Source organism: Megalops cyprinoides, chromosome 24 (genome assembly GCF_013368585.1).
Source record: "Megalops cyprinoides isolate fMegCyp1 chromosome 24, fMegCyp1.pri, whole genome shotgun sequence".
NCBI classification, from domain to species: Eukaryota; Metazoa; Chordata; class Actinopteri; order Elopiformes; family Megalopidae; genus Megalops; species Megalops cyprinoides.
This window is the reverse complement of record NC_050606.1, coordinates 12032935-12052602: the sequence shown is the minus strand read 5'-3', so window position 1 is coordinate 12052602 and position 19668 is coordinate 12032935. Positions and strand designations below refer to the sequence as shown.

The window sequence follows — 19668 nt, the reverse complement described above, 5'->3', positions numbered from 1 at the left end:
CAATCTCTTATGTGAATTTATACTGTGGTTTCATGACTGCGTAAAGCAAACAAACAGTACTATGATGACACAACTGCCGTTACTGATTGAAGAACAAAAACATGAGAATCCAGAGACAGCCTCTTTCATCAACATGTAGGTGATTGTTCCTTGCAAACCGGCTATGAAAGGCCCCTTTTAAATGTCAGGTCATAGCGACAACAGAACGAATTGGTTGATTCCCTGCGTGACGCCACATTTTGCCCTTGGATGCTCGGCAAAGGTATGGATCGAATATATAGGCGTGGTCCGAGGATGATGGCTGTCAACAGGGGAGTGTCCCACCCTCACTCCAAAAGGGGTACCTCCATTTTGGCACGGCCATACTGCCGCCTGGGTTCCTGCTCTTGCAGGTAAGCCCGCAGCTTGTCTGTGGTGAAGCACACGACAGCAACCCGATGTTTGGAGGCCTGACGTGCCCCATGTATCCATGGCAACTGGAGGCACTCGGCCGCTGAGGGTCTTGCTCTGTGGAAACAGGAGTGTTATCAGTGAAAACCCATGCATGTATATACATCAAAAATCATTTTCCTATCAGATTTATAAAAATGGCAGTCACATAATTGGAAAAACAAAATTGCTGAGCATTTTCTCAATGACCACAAATGAATGCTGCCATCGGAAGAATACTACATTGAGGCGAAGTAATGAGAGCGTATCTCATTAACAACAGAATATCAACTGCAAAGCAGTAGCTTGCAAAATGAGGGAATGTATGGTGGCACTGTTGCCCTATTACATATAAAGGATTTTTGTAGAATTGTGTCACAGAAATGTTTTGAAATTAGTAATCTAAGTAAACACTTTTTTACTTTGCACATTTTTAAATTCTCTTTTTAATACTAGTACTGCACTCTCTGGCTCTATTATCTGCTGCTACGCATAGGACAAATAAGGTGTCTAATTGAGTGCTTTGGAGCCAGAGGGCATCCAGTCTTTATTAAAGCTACTTTCAAAAGCTATTTTCAAACTACAACTTCCTACTGCAAACTACTTGTGTGCTGATCGCTGATCCCGAATCAGCAGGGGAGTGAAAGATTTTGGGTTCTCCCCATTGCCGTGAGCTGACCAATCAATCAGTGAACCAATCAGAGCTGAGCTCGTGAGCATGCTCACTGTGGCTTGTTGCTGAGCGTCTTCTTCACGAATCCGAGTGCCCCCTCAGAGAGGCCAGAGTAGCACCTCCCCAGGTGGACCTTGGCCTTTCTGACCCTGCGGTCCCTCTCATGGTGTACGTCGGAGCGGTATGGATCATTTGCACTCAGCCTGCAAGCAGCAGGGTGAGAAATGTCATAAAGCTATATGATAGTACACAAGCAGCTCACAGTACACTTGATAGTTTGTCTTTGCCTCTGTGTTGGTGCCTTAACTGTGTGTGATAGTGTCTGATAACTTGGATTGTACTCACATTACAAAGGCCAACACTCCAATGGCCCAGATGTCTGTCTCCGGGCCCACACCCTGTCCCTCCAGAATTTCAGGAGCTTTGGGAGAGTCAGTATGAACTGATTAGCACAGCAAACTAGTCAAGTTCTCTTCAACAAACAACTTGAACCTTGTAATATCTGAGCTAATGTAAATCATCTGATTTATTCCAGGAAAAAGGAAGCAAAGATTGTTTTAGCCAGATTCTCTCTCTCACTCTCACTCTCATTTAAAGGAACACATCAGCGTATATCATTTAAAAGATATGAATATACTCTGTTGCTCTGCTTATTTGTGGAAATATCTGGATTTATTACAGATGAAAATCAATATTACCCACTGTATTCAGCATTGTATCACCTTGTTTGTGGGAATCAAGACAGGCAATCAGGCAACCCATAAGATATCAGATATATACACAAATACCAATCCTATATTATCACTCCTATATTATATTTAATCCTATAATATCAATCCTATATTATCTCATAAGACCCAAACCAAACAGAATTTAAATTTAGCAGGAGATTCACAAACCTACACTGGACCTTGGACTGAGTATCATGTTAAAGCTTTATGACTTTTTGGTTGAATTTAAGGCTCAGAGAGTAAGCACAGCATTGCATTTGATTCACAGGTTTTCAATAAAAATCCCATGAATCCCTTTTCATAAAAATACCATCCTAAGGAAACAGCGGAAGGGAATGTAAGAGGCTCCACCTCTGGTCTCAGTGTACTCCTGCAGGCGCTCGGTGAAGATGGGCTGGCCCGGGATGAAGGTCCGGGCGGAGCCCAGGTCCACCACCTTCAGCTGCCCCTGGTCCGTGACCAGCACGTTGTCGGACCTGAGGTCCAGGTGGGCCACCCTCCTGCGGTGCAGGTAGTGAGCGACGCTAAGGATCTGCTGTAGGATGGCCTGCACGTGCATCTCGCCGTACAGGTCCCTGTGGGGACACACGGGGAACAGCAGGGCTGTCACAAGGTGGTCGCATAACAACGCTGCAGCAACGTTAAAGAAACATTGGATACACACTGGATTTATCCCTTTTTCCATCTTTGAAAGGATAACTAAAGAATGTATGGAATTTATCACTGAACATCCAATCTACATGGAAAATATTCTGTTGGAGGTCCTCTCACAGGCTGTTGATGTTCAGCCATGTGCATTTACTTTAATACAATTTTCCTTTCTGTCAGTTGCAAGCTGGTGAAAAAATTTCCATTAAAGAGTCACACTGTGGCAGTTGCCTCTGGGGTAAGAAAACTTAACAGCTATGCCACGACAACCCAATGTTATGCCTGCCATTTTACTTCAGTTGGTCCAGTAAAAATCCAAATGTAACATGAAGAAACAATAGTCATTAAGATCAAAGAACTGTAAGTCACTCTAGATTACAGGCTGAGAAATCTATTTCTGAGGTGGTGATATGTGTTGTCATAGTAACTGATCTGAGACCCAGTGCAACCCAATGGGTTCGAGGGGGGCCTTGCCTCTCTGCCAGGTGGTAGAGCAGCTCCCGGCCGGTGCACAGGTCCAGGATCAGTACCAGGTGGCGGGGCCCAATGAAGGCGGCGTGTAGCTGGACCAGATGGGCGTGGCTAAGCCTCTTCAGCAGCAGGTACTCCCGCAGAGCCCACTGCCTCCGGTGCGGCTTGAAAGGCGTGATCTTGGCCGCAAACAGCTGCCCGCTCAGGTCCTCCCGGCACTGCTTCACCACGCTGAAGCGCCCCCTGCAGGAGGACCGAGGGAGAGGATCCACTTTATAGTAATAAATCTTAATTCTTCTCAGCCTTACTTCATTACAATAAAAAACAAAAATTGTGCCCTAAGATAAATTATTGTGTGCTGGTGTTTAAAGGGAGTGGGTATTTTCAGGTGACAGACGGAAATGCGAAGCAAGTGATGAATGAATTTTAGTAGGATTGCCCATGTATCTCTTTTTCAGTTGAGGCAAGGTGATTAATTCACTTTATAAAAGCTTGGCCAAAACTTGAAGGCCTACTGTTACATTACAGTGGAGTACACACATTAATAGAACAGTTCTGACTTAAACAACCTTGCGTAGTTAAAGCATTCTGTAGGTTATTGTCTGAACAACATGATTCACCACCACACAGTTGACTAGGAGTTCCATGATAGGCTGGGATCGGCTCAGTACCTGTTGATCTCAGACAGAAAGCTGTAGGTTTTAGGTCTGGGAGAGAAGGGCAATGTGGTCTGTTCTGTAAGCCCTCCAGGCCCAAGGGACTCCATGTAGATGAGGGGAGCTAGGCATTCTAGAGACGAAAAGAGGGGGTCACACAGGACAAAAGGGAAAAATAAGTCTTGTGTGACTCCAAGTCAAGAATTCTTGTAATACTGAATGAGGTATAAGCTATTTTTAGTCAGCCATTTTGCCGAAGGTCAGTAAGTCAACCATTCCATCCTTTATCCTTTTACCCGATGTCTTGACCAAATCAAGCAGAATTCAAGAGTAACTGAAGAGTGGGCTAAAATGAGCTACACATTGGCTACATCACTGCTGCCACACAAGGAGTATCCATTACCTGCAATGCACTAAAAGAGAGTAAATCCCTTGCCTTCTTGCCGTGTTCCGATAGAGAAGGGGGCAGAGGGCTGGCTGAAAGGTCCTATCCCAGCTCTGTTGAGGCAGGCCACCCTGAACACATACTCTGCCCCACTGGCCAGGTTACTGACTCTGTAGCAGCTGTCTGCCACGCCCTCTTCCAGCAGTCTCCACCCCTCTCCTGGAAGGTTCCAGATACCAAAGGAGACAATGAATGGAGGTTATACAGCAAATACATAACAACCTGCAATCTCTCAGTCAAGAGGAGTCATAGTGAAAGGCATCTGTCCTTCATGACGGGCGTTCTCTCAGACAGGACTCCTCATGGAAATAAAATTAGTAGATCAGTCGAAATACCTGTTTAATTTGCATAAAACTGTCATATCCAACCTAGTGTCCCAAACAGATGCAACAACAGGGCAATGCTCTTGTATCATAGTTGCTTCAATCATAGACAACTGCACCCTGACTTTTCTACTCCCTCTCTGTACTCCTACCATTCCTGCTGTACTGGATGCAGTAGGTGAGCTCTGTGATGGACTCTACCGGCCTCCACACCAGCAGCACCGCATCCCCCTGCAGCTGGATGGCCTGCAGACTGGTAGGGAAGGTGGGCAGCTCTGGACACAGACACAGAGGGTTCAGGGTGACAGGCTGAATACCCTGGCTGGCCTCAGCTTTTTCCAGCCAGGCCTGTCATAAATTTCAACTTGTCAACTTTTTGGTCTGCAGTTTAACTGCAGTTTAAACGTATTATTATTCTCTTTACAAATAAGGAACTCTGTAATGGATTGAAAACAAAAACACCCAAAGCACCTTATGATAGGTGTTACCCTTCCCTGTTGGGGAACTCCCTAGAGAGCATACCAGACACAATGAGGGTGCAGGAGGTGGAGGCGTGTCCCATGGTATTGATGGCCACACAACGGTAACTGCCCAGGTCCTCCTCTTTGGCTGAATAAATGGTCAGAGACAGGATATCCCTGTCAATCACACTCAGTCGAATCCGATCAGTGGTCTTCAGCCTCCTGGCCTCTGAGTCAAGGGAGGAGACAGAGAGACCTGGTCACCAGAAATCACTTGAATCAGTGTACTCAACCTACAGAGAGCCCTTGAAAATTAGCCAATTTGATTGCTTGTTAGTGGCTGTGTTTGTGACCAGCTACATTAGCTACATAAGCCTGCACTTCCAGTGAAGTAGTTTATTGATTCTTTTCAATTGACACTGAAGGTTTATCCTATGTGCTAGAATACGTTAGAAAGGGGCTGTCACCTTTATACCAGTGTATCTCTGGGGGAGGGTGCCCAGTGAGGCGACACCACAATGTGACCTCCTGGCCGAGGGACACCGCCTGGTCTATGAGCTCTTCCACGAACACTGGCTCTGTAACAACATGACAGCAGTATTCTCAGAGGGAGACTGTCTAGGAGCTTCTTCTCTAAGTAGCGATTTTACATTTCTTACACCTTAAAAACACAGCAGCTAGAATTTGGGAGATGGTCTCACCTTTATTCCTCTTGAATGCTGGTAGTTTGAAAGGGAACAGCCCAGATGTCCTCTTGGGTGAGACTGCACCTGCCTCGGGTGATTTTCCTCGGGGAAAGGGTGGAGAACTCCTTGTCCCAGCACCTATGCTCAGTAACATCAAGGGAAATCTAATATTAAATGTTTAATCTCAATCACAAAGACAATCCACTGACAAGATTCTAAATTAAGAAATTATGTAAATAAATGAAAGTAAATGCCAACTGCCAAGACATAAATTTAACATTATGGCTAAATTAAGTTAACTAAATCAATTAAGATTATTATTTATTAAGATTTCCATGAGAAAATATTTTTTAACTTTTGCTGGCATTTCCTCATATAGCAAATAATTTGTGCATCAGATAGTCATGGGCATATCAAGGCTCACCTTCTTTTTTGTCCTCTCTACTGGACTGTCTGCCCATCACAACCTTGGAAAAGCTAGAGACAGATGCCTTCATTCTCTTTGTGATGGACAAATCGTCAGTCTTTTGCTGCTGCTCTTTCATCAAATTGGTGGAATCCCCTTCGGAGACTTGTCTCCTCACAACCCTCTCTATTGTTGAGGATGACTGACTTGTCCATGACTGCCGGCGGAAGAATCCCATCAGTCTCCCAGACTTCCCGGGGAGAGGTTTGGCTTCAAGCTCTGGTGTTGAAGTGTATCTCTCAAGCTCTTCCTCAAGGTCTGTGCTCCCATAAAGGGCTTTCAATGACCCAGATTTTGCTAGGAAATCAAGGCCCTCAACTGGCATTTCACTACTGGACCTTCCTGACTGATGATGACTCTCATAAGTGTGGATTTTCTCCAAAATGTCCCTGAGCTCCTGCTCAGCCTCCTCATCCTCGCAGCTCTCCAGGTTTATGTATGGTGATGCTTTTCCAGAGGACTTTTCAAACAGGAGTTCTTCAAGGTTCCCATGCCTTTCTTCAGCATACACTGGGAGGTCTTGAGAGTGAGCAGGGTGAACTTTTGCTCTAAAATAGGCTTCTTCTGAGTTTCTGTCAAGTAAATTTGTGAGGGAACTCTGTGAGCTAGCAAGGTAGGCACATGTCTCCTGGTCTTCAAGAATACCTGGGAAGGCTTCTTCGGCTGTCTCCACTATCCCATAATCCTCTTTCGATCCTGGGGCTATAGTGTCAGATTCTCTGATGGAATATTCAAAACTTTCCAGGGAACCATGTGGATCTTTATCCTGAGGTGCACAAAGGAAGATTTCTTGGGTTGAATCTGCCTTCTTGCTGAAAACCTCAGTAGCTGTTACTGGTGTGTCCAACTCCTTTGGAGAGTGGGATTTAAATCCATGAGCTTCTGTGCAAGCAGAAATGCCACATATGGTACTGTGAGCCTTCTCTGTTGGCTCTGTGGCCAGCAGAGCCGAATCGCTTCGTTTATGGATAACATCATCTGATTTTGCTTTGTAAATCTTTAGGAAGTGAGCTCTGTTCTCCACATCTAATGTCTCCAAACCCTTGAAGGACAGATCCATGCTTCTGGTTCTCTCAAGCAGTTCCAGCCCATAGCGAGAGGACACAATCTCAGAGACATCCTGTACAGCAGAAACTGGTACCATGCATTCCACAAATACCGGCTTCAAGGGCGAATGCTCTTTTGAATCTGACTGACAGTGGCTCACTTTCTGAACATCCTCCTTAATCCCAGTATCTAAAGCCAGGGAGCCCTGTCCTTCATCAAAAACCTCTGGAGAAGACCCAGAAGCAGCCATTGGTCTATTTTCATCAGAGAGGTAAAGCATGTCATTTTCAACATACTGTAATATAACTTCTGTACTAGGATCAACTGTGAGCTGAGGCATCTCTACATCAGCAGCTTCATCATGCACCTTGTCCTTTTCATGGGATGTGCTGTGAAGCTCAACCGCATCCTGGTTGTCCATCACTGTGTCAGCGGACTCTGTTGCTTGTTCAGAAAGGACATCTAAGGCTGTGTATTTGTCATGCCCTGAAACCTCTTGAGAATTAATAACACCAGTCTCTTCCACATCCTTCCCTGACTCTTGCAGCTCAGACGTGGTCATTCTCATATGTTCGTCCAGCGATCTGCTCCTCCTTTCCGTTGGTATGTTAGAGCAAAGAATGGGCTCGCTGTCAAAGGAGCAGGATTTGGTCAGCGGAGCAGAGGACTGTGACGAACCCCTTCTCTGGCTTCTGGCCGTGTCCTCTTCACCGCTGTCCTCCATGTCCTCCAGGAGGGGCTCCCCCAGCCTGCCTGAGAGGGTGGACCTGAGTCGTGCCCTGCTCCTCTCGGGCCTCTTAGTGCGCTTCTTCTGCCGGAGCATCATGCGACGGGCAGACAGCGGGGAGAGCTCCTCTGAGCTGCTGTAGAAGGTGCTCTTGATAACGCTCTCTCTGGGGATACGCCCCCCGGTTGAGGCTTCATCATCGGTGCCCAGTGATGAGGTGCTGTCCCCCCGTGTCAGCCTGCCAGGGACGTCAGGTGACCCCCGTGCGAGCTCGGCACTCAAGCTGCCAGGGTCTGGCGTGACCTGTCTCCCCAGCACCTCCATTTCTATCTGCTTGTCGGTGCTAGGAATCTCTGAGAAAACACTTTTATCAGAGATCTGGTTCTCAGTTTCCAGATGGTCCTTTTCTCCATCCTCATGTGGGCTTTGCTGGATGGAGATTGGAAGGGGTGTGGCCCAAGCCTCCACCTCATCATAATCAGAGGAGGAGCCACCGCTGAAGGAGGGGCTGTCATAGTGCTGTGGGCTGGGTGGGCTGGCCATTGAGGTGTCTCTGGCTGGGGCTTCAAGCAGCTCTGCAATTGGTTGCAGTTTCAGTGCTGAGCCATAGCAGGTAAGAGCGCGCTGTGGGGAAAAACTTCAGAAGTTAATCATCCGTTCAACATTTTGGTTTACAAAGCTGCTTCTAATCTTTTCTGTTGGACAAGAATGCAACTCTTACATGCCATCTCAAACTTATAGTTCATGCAGAGCAAAAAATGGAAGACTGTGTCCAGACACAAGGTCTTTTCTCCTCAGAAAAGTGCAACCAGATCATAATTTTAGTTTTCCTATCAGGGCATCTAGGTTCCTGGAGGGTATAATGGTATTGAACAGTACCACCTTCCAGTCCTGCTGAGACACACACACTGCTGAAAGCAAACATTGCAGCCACCCAAGAGCTAGCCTCACCTTGTGTCACCCCTGCTCTGAAATTCATACATTCACAACAAAATATTTCACACCATCCAATGAGATTATGGATATTTCTTAAAATGAATGTACCTGCAATTTGCTCCTTGAAATAAAACATTTCAGGTTCTTGGTATTGATATCAACAGGCCCTTGATCTTCATGAAACCTCTGAAATACAAAAAAAAATCATTATAATATTCCTATACACAGGGATGGATTTATTAAGGGAGAAGGTACAACACATTATATGTGTTAACACCTTAAGCAGTTAACACCTAACAAATCTGCATATGTGCAATGTATATAGGGCATATATAGGGCACAGGCTTACCTGAAACCATTCATGCTCCAAACATTCAGCAGCAGTTGGTCGCAACCTGAGGATAGCGAAGAAAATTATGAAACAAGGTCCTAAAAGTCCTAACTACCACCTTTGTTTTGTAATAACAACGTTATCATGCTCTTTTTACTTGCTATGCATGTCACAATCAAAGCTACTGTATAATAACAAAGATTTTAAAGTCAGGCTGTGTACTTTACATGGAATGTTGTCTACCTTTAATTCTAAACAGAAATTTTCATTACCAGAACTCGCTTGCCAAGGAAATAAAGTCTTTGAAATAGCTTCCACTCAGCAAAACATGCTTTGGATAACATTAAGAAATGAGGACAAATCAAACTATACCCCTTCAGAAAGTATCATTGTAAATTGTAATATAAAATGTAATGTAATATAAAAGAATATTCCAAGTGATTAGGCATGGATTCACACATCATCTTCCAATCTCCATGTCTCTGTGAAGACTCACTTAGGATCTAACTGTAAGATCCTGTGCAGAAGGTCCCGGGCCTGGTGGCTCCTTGAGATGACCTCAGGGGTGTCCCAGGACACTCTCCCTTCACGCACGCTCAGTAGGGTTGCGCGGTCGCTCTCTCCAGAGAACGGGCAGTGGCAGGTCAGACTGTCCAGGGAAAGGACATGTGTTAACACATTAAAAACCAACATCACAGTAGTTTAGATTCCGTTACAATAATATCTTGCACTATATTACACAGAATGATACTGTGTCATGTTGGCATTATGTTTTGTTTCCTTTATTGGACTAATTTCTGAAAGGACATTACATTACATTTCCAGTATATTTTGCCATGTTCATTGTGTATTTGTAAGATCTAACATCTGCATGTAACATCAAAAAAGGTGAATGTGGAAAAAACTGCATTAACTCTGTAAAATGGAAAGACTCACCATAGATAAGACAAAACACCCAGAGACCTGATAAGAAGAATTATATATACACATCATTCCTCCATCCAGCAGCATGACATATTTACACATACAGAAGTTATTTGTGTAAAAAATACCAGCTTTTGTATATCTCAAGCAACTACAACTATTCTAAATATGGCACTGATGTTAAAGTAAAAAAAACAGAAACTGCATGTGTGTGTGTACAGGTCTGTAATTACCAGATATCTGCTGCCTTAGTAACCGGAGATTGGCAGACAATCTCAGGGGCCACAAATTCCGGTGTTCCAAATTTGCTGTACTGGTCTCCGTATGAGTCTACCTCTTGGGAGAAGCCAAAATCACAGATCTTGACCTCTTCTTTCCCAGACAGTGTCATGAGGATATTAGCTGGCTGAGGTGGGGATTGATCAAAGGTAAAGAAAGAATTAAAAACAGGTTGAACAGTTTGGACACACAGATTGAAAAAATGCAAAGTTTTAAAAATAACTGCGACCCCTGAAGTTACACTAAGCATCCAATGATGTCATCAGTCACTGCACAGCATGCACAATGCATTGCCTTGCGTTATATTGTTTTTGCATTGTTTTTAACACGAATAAATTCTTTCTTTCTGCTTTCATTCAACTGAGACAACATGGTGTTCTGTGCCTCCAAAAGAGACCCGACAGTGGAGAAAATAGAGAGCTTACATTGATGTCCAGATGGAGAACGTTCATTCTGTGAATGTGATCAATGCCCTCTAGGACTTGCTGAATGTACAGCTTCACCTGACAGCAACAAATAGAATACACACCATTGCAATAACTGGGATCATCAGAAATCCAGACATCCAGGCATATCTTGGAATAACACATCAACCCTCCCCCTTCAGAATCACAAGTACCCATTTTATACAATTTCTCTTCATTACAGGGCAACAGAAAGTCAACCTTAAACTACAGTGGTCCACAATTGCCATAAAAAAAAAAAAAATAAAAAACCCTGTTGATTACCATATTCTTCTCAGGCACACCATAAAAAATGCACTCTGAAGGCAGGGAATGGGGAAGACTTAATTGTCTTAGCTGTCTTATCTCACCTCTCTTTCTTTAACTGTGACTTTTAATAATAAATGGTCAAGCAGGCTTTGACTGGAGCAGCTGGCAGCAGTGTTAAGGAAAGATTTCATTTGGCACATTTTCCTTTGGCTCTTCACATTAGAAATTATTTAGCCCCAATAAGAATAAAAACATCAGTTGATAAAAGAGTGTCTTCAAGCACATGGGCATGTAAAGATTTCTCGGAGGATACAGCTCGGTGAGCAGCACCAGAGTTTGGCGGGAACAGAAGGAGTCCAGCAGACAGGCCACCCGGGGGTGGGTGACGCGAGCCAGCAGGTCCCTCTCCTGAAAGGCCCTGCTCCGGCTGCCTCTCTGCAGGGGCAGGAACTTAGCTGCAAGGCTCTCGCCACTCTCTCGATTCGTCACGCGTTTAACCACTCCAAATGACCCTCTGCAGAGAGCAAGAGAGGGAAAGAGAGAGAGAATAGAGAGAGAGAGGATGGTGAAGCGTATGGTAGCAGGGACATAATTCTGAAAGTAAAGTACATAATTCAACACAAATCTTTTTACAGTACAGCAGTACAGTAAATTTGCAGTTACCTCCCTATTTCTTCGTGGATCTCATACAGCAGCTGCAGGCTCCTCCTCTTCCCCTTCTTCACAGCACTATGTCCTGTTTCTTTCTGTTGCATGGCTGTATGACCTGGACATGGGTGTGTAGCAAAAAGATGTTACTACTACTAGTCCTACTACTGCTAACAAAAAAATAAACAATAATAATAATAACAACATTCATATTTGAGCCCAAGTGCAACAGGCGGGGTGAATCAGAAAGTTTGCGATGCCTTCACCGAAGTCATTTTCACTAAGTGGGCCCGTAAGCTTTCAAGCCTCTGCCTATCACATTACTCTCTACGTCATCACTCACATAATTCACTCCTTACTCTTTAATGACCAAAGCACATCTTTTGCCTGCGAGTTTTATGAGCGCTTGCTAGGTGTTTTGGGCCCTGAACTCACCAGTGAAGCATCAGAGGAGTGTAACACCATGCAAGCCAGATTAGTGCTGTCGGTGATTGCTGACTCTGACCTGTCTCTACAGTCAGCTGGGCCTTGCAGGAGACCTCTCCGCCCTCATTCCTGGCCGTGCAGGTGTAGACACCTTCGTCTGTGCTCCCGGTGTTGATGAGTGAGAGGTAGAAGCACGGACTGTGCTCTGCCAGCCTGACATGCTCACTGGCTGACAGCTGCTCTCCATCCTCCAATCACAATGCAGGAAATGAAATGATCAAACAACTCAGCACCAAGGTATCATAACGACAGATCAAATGCATTAAGCAAAAAAAAAAACAAGGAAAATCAGGGAAAAGATTCTTTGTTTATCTTTTAGCAAATAAATTTAAACAGGTGTTGGCAATTAATTATTAAAGTTGCATGCAATAACCACAATGACAGAGAAATATATTGCATCATTTAAGTCCTAATGTTGTTCTTTCTCTCTTTGCTGTAATATAAAAGTGCTTAATGATCATGATGATTCCACAGAGAATTCATCATTTATGACATACAGTACATCTATCAACAAGGAATAACATGAGTCAGAGGAGTCTACCTTGTACCAGGAGACCTCAGTGGCAGGACAGCCGGCGATGCGCGCGACAAAGACGGCTGTGTTCCCTCTCTGTACCTTTGTGTCTGCCATAGGTTCCTGGATGACGGGAGGGGCTGGAGGGGTAGGAACACACTGGCTGGAATGGGAGGCTTTGAAACTTCAGTGCATTTCAGTGAACAAATACTTTAAAGACAACTGTCCAGAGCATCATGGGAGGTGTGTCACACACTTCCACAATGTCTTGATAACACAATAACACACATACCAGGTGGTGCACATGTTTCCCTCTCTGTTTCTACAGCTGCCACCCTTCTGTCGCTGATATGTGGTTTCTTTGCGCTGGAGTCAGACCTGGAAGAATAGCCACATGTCATTTTCAATGCACGCACTTGAGATAATGCATGTCCTAGTCATGCATGTGTGATATGGTTATATATGGTTACATTTCATGAAAAAAGTCAAATCCCCAGTGTTTGGCGAATTCAAAAAAAATGGTGAATAATTCCTTTTAAAATAGGAGACAGCACTGAAATGCTTGAAACAATGGCTCAAAGGAGAGGCAGAATAAATATGCTTCATCTAATGGGTGATAAAACTCCAAAAAACAGCAGCAAAAGGGTGTGAATAGAGGGTAAAAGCTAGGCCTGGGCTAGGAGACTAACCGTGTCGAAGGCTCAGAGTATACGGACTGGAAAACCCTCTTGCAGAAAGCAGCAGGGCTGAAGTCAATCTGGTACCACTTCTTGACTGGGACACTGGACACTTTCACAGGTAGCAGGTCTGCAAGCGCAATGGGCAGGAGTCACTTCCTCTGCCTGCTGGAGTCACTCACTACGCAAGGTCACTGCTTATCTAATGGCTTTGTGTGTTAATACAGTACCAGAGTTTGGACACAACTTTTATTCTTGAGTTTTGCCATATTTTAGAATAATAGTAAAGACATTAAAACTATGTAATAGCACACATGGAATTACTCAGTGACCAAAAAAGTGTGAAAGAAATCTTGTATTTTAGATTCTTCAAAGTATGCCAAAAAGTATTTTAAAAAATCTTGAGAGAAATTCATACATTCAACATTCATATTTGTCTAAGAAACACATTTCAAGAATTTAAGCATAAGTCATTATCAAAATGCCTTTGAATGCCTGTTTCCCATTATATTAATCAGGTGTATCCAAACTTTTGACTGGTACTGTATATACTGAGGGGGCAACAGAATGTAGATTTCAGAAAAACACAGCACTTGTGACAGCAGGGCTGTGGTTTCAGGTTAGGGCCCAACTATGATCTATAGATGTTTGATACACTCCAGCAGTATAAAGGTGACGGCGACATACTCTCTTTCCTTGTAATTCAACCATTAAATTCAAACATCTGTAATCATAAAAGAATGTATTGAAGATGATATCATAAAAAATATGGTTTGAATGTAAAGGAGTCTGAAGGGCTCCCACAACTAAAAATGGATGAATGAGTGAATTATTTGCAATTGCAAGGGAGCCACATAGCCTGGACAGAACAAAGTAAAGAAAAGAAATCTTTATTGAAAAGCTGCTTAATCTGCAAGCACATCAATTTGCAACAGTACAGCATATCGGCTATCATTTAATGCAAACTCTTCTGCTTGATTTAAAAACACTATTAAAATGAACATAATTCCTAATCCAAGCTTTAGTTGATTAATGTACCAATATAATCGATTACTTGATGCATTTGCAGATTTAACATATAAAGTTTATAGTTGGGAATACATATTTGTTGATCTGTATCTGAGAACATATGAAGGCCCCTGAGATACCAGTGAAATCCTCAAAGCCAGGTCACAGACCTCAAGGAGAAACATCTGAATAGCTTCAGTGGAACATCTGAACAGCTTTAGTTCAGCAAGATAATCAACAGGAAAAAACTGCATTGCTCATGATACTCACGCTTTAAGGCTGGCTTAAACCTTAGGCCTGAGAGAGCACAGGGAGAGATTGCAGAAAAAACTCTTATAATAATGGGTGAATGGGTTTCTACCATAAAACAGTAAAACAGTAACTGGATTTCTAAATTATCACAGTAGTGGGTGGGTCAGCTGCAACATAGAAGGGAATCCTGAATGAACCTAATTTTACAATGTTCATAAGAATTATATTAACATTATACTCAACCAACCCATCAATCAGTATATTCTAATTGGTAGAATGGCCATGAAGACAAAATGTAATACATTTACAGACAATTATGCAATGATGTCTCCTGCAAATTACTTTATAGTTATACAACATCAACCCTGTAAGACACTGAAAGTAGACAAATCATGTGTATTGCTTTTAACCTTTAACCGGCATTCCAACATTTACCATAAAGCTTTATGGCTACCCACCGTGCCCTGGGGCGCTGGTTCGGCCCACATCCGCTGTGGGTGGTGGTGTGGGGGTATGGGTGTTCAGCTCCTCTGTGGCCACCACCTCAGGGCTGTCTGAGGTCAGGGCGCCCTGCTTTCTGGGGTGCTCCTGAGAGATTCCAGTTGAGCCCTCCGTCTTTGCACGACGTTTCCCGGAGCCTGCTGTGGACACACAGGTTTACAGCACGGCGAGCCGGCTCCTGGTGACCTCACAGGTATGACACAGAGCTGTGGCATAAACCAGCATTGGATGACTTCAAACAGCAGAGTGGGGGAGGTATGAGGACCATTGAAAACTGACCATTTATCAGGATCTGCCACAAGGACCTGAATGAATATTATTACTGTACTTTTTTCTTTTTATGATATTAAAGTGATCCTTGAGTGAGGCACTCCATCCTATAAGCACTGACTGATCAGATGATAGGCCACAGATCAGATATGTCAGATACAACCTCAATGGATTTCAATTCAAAGTGGACATAGACAATTCTACAGCGGACATAAATATACAGACAGCCTACGTAGATGATAAGGAAACCATACCACTTTAGCATAACAGAAATTGAATGACAACAATCATGAATGATCATTATATATCATATTTTAACTAAAGATGCTCTCATTCTCTAACATTGTGTACACTCAGTCAAACTGCCATTTTTTCTTTAAATAAGTTTGAAATATGTGTTACTTTTATCAGATGTACAAATTGCCAATGAAATATGCTGTCCTCCACTCTCAGGCATTAAAAAGAGTTGGACACAGACTTTCTGATGCACATTCATGTACTACAAATGAATTTGTTGGATTTACTTGACCGTTGACAATAGTTAAGATGTAGAAGGTTTGATAAGATGTCCTTAAAGCATAAAATACATGTTAACATGGAAACCAGAAATGGCACAGATGAAAATATGCTCTTGCTAGATCAGAATTCTGATGAATAATAACAATGAAAACAAGAAAACGCATTTGATCCTTCAGGTGCAAGATATTTATTGAATCCAAATCAAAAGCTTTACTTGACACACACTTGGAATACCTCAAACATGGCTAGCTCTATAATTTCAGCTTCACGTATAAACATTCGCAGGGGTTCTCAACACAGGTGTGCTTTTTGTGTTAGATCTCCAATGCCTAATTACCTTTTTTTTTTTACATACAATTTCAAATATCATTTTCCAATATTCATGAAACAAAACAGTAGCATTATCCATTAACCTCTGCTTCTTTTCTTATGAAGGAAAGTATGATAAAATCAATCTTCACACATACCTTAGCGCAATTGGTTATTTATAATTCCCTGTCTGACGCTAATGCATACGACTTTAATCGTCATCCAGTTTAATAATTTACCATCCATGGCATGCTCCAGCATCACCTCTATACAACTTGATCTTGTGCTTTAAAACCTGTACCAAACACTGAGCTGGATAAGGAGCCTTACATAATGAAAGAAATTAATTTAATAGGATAAATGCATAAGCACATACACATCATGCTGTCTGTCCCTTGGTAGTCCTTCCACTTGTCTCCTTTTTCAATATATTACCTACTTTACAAAACCAGTCAGCTTCAGAGGGCAGCAACCCACCTTACATAAGCTTCTGCCATTTATCCTGTAGGCATTCTAACAACTCACAATCTAAATAGAAAACATGGTGTTCAACAGAGCCCTTTCTTGCAAGATGAAGTAGCCTTGCTATTTGTAAATGGTAGGTAAAAAGAGCCTTGTCAGTCACAGTACTACAAAAGATGGGTAAATAGAGGTATCAGAGTTCTGAAACTGCAAAAAGGATAATACTGCTGATCTAATTACACTATCCTGTACCACACAGTTATTCAATTTCTGAGACTGTTCTAACCAATATCCAACTAATCTAAAGATCATTAACCATAGAAGTTTCTATTTCTTCATAGGCTACACCCCTGTTAAAATCAACACAACAGTTTTGTACCGTACATGTACCAAAAAACAAAGCTTTGATACAATACTTCGCAATTCCATCGCACAGCATCACATAGAACCTTGAAGGAATCTTTAACAAACGTTCCTTTCCTTCGTGTAGAACAATATCATCCACAGTTTGGTCTTTGCACTATCCAGATAAATTAATTCTGACTGCCAACACTGTAGGGCATCATTCTTAACATGTTCCTTGTTATTCAGAGTGATCTTACATATTATCAACAAGTAACACTGTGTCTGACTAACAAGGTTAGTTTATCTCCTTTGCTTGAAGACATATGTAAGGAAACATGTTTTACTGATCTCATACATACGGTCAAAAAACATTAAAATTCCAAGGCACAACTGTTATCTCCTCAATAAGTGAATGGATAACATTTTTGAACCTTTTGACATAAAGTCGGTAATTATACAGTGTCTATTTCTGCATGTTTGTATATGCATAGTGCCCTCACAAATGAAGGGAACAGTGCACAGCAGTGGAGGCCTTGTGACTGTACTTGCTGTCAAGGCAACTATGAATTATCTTACCTGAGCACATTTCACACCGATGTCACAAACACATATTTTTGTGCTGTTAAAAAGAATGTAAGATAAAACTTTCAGGTTAGTTACACCTGCTGACCTGTATTTCACATTCAAAATGAAGAGAAGGTAATGAACAGGAGGAAAATATCAAATCTTTGATCTTCAGCGTCTCGTCATCAATATGGAATGATCCGCAATTTACAGTAAATGAAAGCTTTGCATATGCCTTTACATTTAAGTAGGATTTACAGAAATGTTCCCATTTAAGACTAAAAGGGCTGTTTCATGTCTCTTTCAGATTATATTTGTTTTCTAGACATTCGAGGGAGCAGAATTTTCTGGTTTACGGTTTTGAGTGTTGGTATTTGTCCCTCTTGCTGATTTGCAGAGTAACTGGCTCTCCCACTGACGTGTAGTCAAAGGTACGGGCAGACACTTCCGTTTTGAAGCTCTGATGCCCTCCCTCTGTGCCTCTCTGGACCTCTGTACTGTACGAAGGCTTGACTTCAAGCTTAGCATGGCTCTCAGAGGACACAGCAGCACCCCCTGCTGGCTGTAGGAGGGAATGCGTTCCGCTCATGCGTATGGGGACCTGCCGCTCCCCTCTGGAAGAAGGGTTAGCGGACATGAACAGGCTGCTGGAGAGGTGCTCCTTGAAGCGGCTGAAGAGGCTCGGCCGGGGCTTGGGGGCCACTGGCCGTCCCAGGTTCAGCAGCACGGGCTTTCCGATGGTGGGCTCGTTGATCTCCCTCTGCAGTACCGCTATCTCACTGGGTTTGTCAGCAGCGGACTGATCGGCATGTTTTGTGTTCCCGTAGGTCTCCCCTTCCCTCGGTACATAGTCCTCGAGGTCTGCCAAGGTGATCGCCCGACCATCCCTGGTCAAAATCTTCAGGTCTCTGTTTCCCAGCTCATCCTCCTCGGGTTCTTCGACGATGACGGTTTCCTCATCCGACCAGTCCTGCTCCTCGCAGCACCCAGGGCTGGCTGCTTCATCTACATCATGGGATTCCGGACTTTCAAAGCTGAAGACAAGAGTCTGATCCACGGCAGCTTCCATCGGAGAAGCAGTTCCCTTCAGCTGGATGTTAGCTGATGCATTGGCCACGTCACCCTCTGGGGCTGTGGCAGGCTCAGCTGAGGCCACCTGCTGGTCTTCCCATGACAGAGGCTGGACAGTGACGTCAGGGAAGCCATCCTCTGGCACGGAGGCTCCAGCCTGCTCCACCAGCTTGTTGTTGGAGTTGTTGGTGTTGGGGTCGTCTCGAGGGGACCGCCTGGGCCTGGAGATGATGACGGTCTCCCTTTCGGCCGTGGCAGAGGCTCCGCCCTTCCTGGGCAGCTTGGGGGACTTGTTGACCTTGTACTCGATGATCTCCTCCACCTCCACCCACTTGGGCTTCTTCTCTGCGAGCCTGGCCGTTGCCCCTGCCGGCTCCGTCACATACAGCGTGGGCACGATGGTCTTCTTGACGGTCTCCTGGTGCAGCCGGGCAGCCGGACGTCTCTGTCTGGCCGCGGCGGGCTCGGGGGTGGGGGTCCTTGATGGGGACCGGCCCGGAGACACGCGTCGCTTCATCCGCGTGTTCTTCACCACCGTGGTTATAGTTTCTTCTCTGATGGCGGACAAAGCACACAGGGTTTGAGAATAACGCCAACAGCGCCTCCCGTGGGATCCACACTGGTGCATGGCATGCCCTCTTCACACTGGGTGAGTTGAGTAGGGGGTTAGTGTGCGCCAAGTCCAAACTCACACAGACGTAGGCCAAAACAACCTGTGCGCATCACCATGCCCTAAGCAGACCTGTCTCAGGTCCAGCAAGCCAGAGAACCGAGCACTAGGCGCAGCAACATCAATCGAGCCTCCAGATCCAGTGCAGCTCTCCACTGTTTTCTAAGCCTACTGAATATTCACTGAACTCCAAAGGGATCCCCCTCAAGATTCATGTTAAATCTTGGTGAAGAAGATCACACAAATAGCCTGGCCACACAGTCACACATATTTCAAAACTTGTGAAATGTGCTCAAAAGCAGTGTAAGTTTTAAATGGCTCATTGAATGAAGGAAATGAATTTTCCTTATCAATATTTAATTACCGGATGAAACTGGGCCTTAATTAGACTGAGATGAATTCACTGCCATCATCACATATTGCAGT

At 43.9% G+C, this 19668-nt stretch overlaps 2 protein-coding genes and 1 long non-coding RNA gene across 12 annotated transcripts in view; all 3 read right to left on the bottom strand.

Moving 5' to 3' along the window:
- Positions 1-189: 189 nt before the first annotated feature.
- Positions 190-12711, bottom strand: LOC118771544 (obscurin-like). The gene is made up of 23 exons (XM_036519552.1): positions 12622-12711; positions 12100-12268; positions 11610-11712; positions 11260-11460; positions 11048-11108; positions 10659-10736; positions 10188-10360; positions 9967-9993; positions 9527-9679; positions 9049-9094; positions 8808-8885; positions 5948-8387; positions 5539-5661; positions 5305-5415; positions 4899-5066; positions 4529-4651; positions 4045-4212; positions 3624-3741; positions 2956-3195; positions 2185-2408; positions 1448-1523; positions 1156-1305; positions 190-507 (listed from the first exon to the last, which is right to left on the bottom strand). Exons 1-23 carry the CDS (start codon positions 12709-12711, stop codon positions 327-329), a joined length of 5301 nt encoding a protein of 1766 aa, XP_036375445.1. The 3' UTR covers positions 190-326.
- A 184-nt stretch (positions 12712-12895) lies between these two features.
- LOC118770985 lies at positions 12896-15166 on the bottom strand. The gene is made up of 3 exons (XR_005004590.1): positions 14990-15166; positions 13284-13401; positions 12896-12972 (listed from the first exon to the last, which is right to left on the bottom strand). It is a non-coding gene; the product is annotated as an uncharacterized LOC118770985 (long non-coding RNA).
- An 823-nt stretch (positions 15167-15989) lies between these two features.
- The window catches only part of obscnb (obscurin, cytoskeletal calmodulin and titin-interacting RhoGEF b), a 93500-nt gene continuing 89821 nt past the window's right edge, over positions 15990-19668 (bottom strand). For all 10 annotated transcript variants that reach the window (XM_036518790.1, XM_036518797.1, XM_036518796.1 and 7 more), the window contains one exon: positions 15990-19126. In XM_036518790.1, coding sequence (XP_036374683.1) covers positions 17854-19126 — 1273 coding nt within the window. In that variant the 3' untranslated portion in view covers positions 15990-17853. The remainder of the gene's footprint in view (positions 19127-19668) is intronic.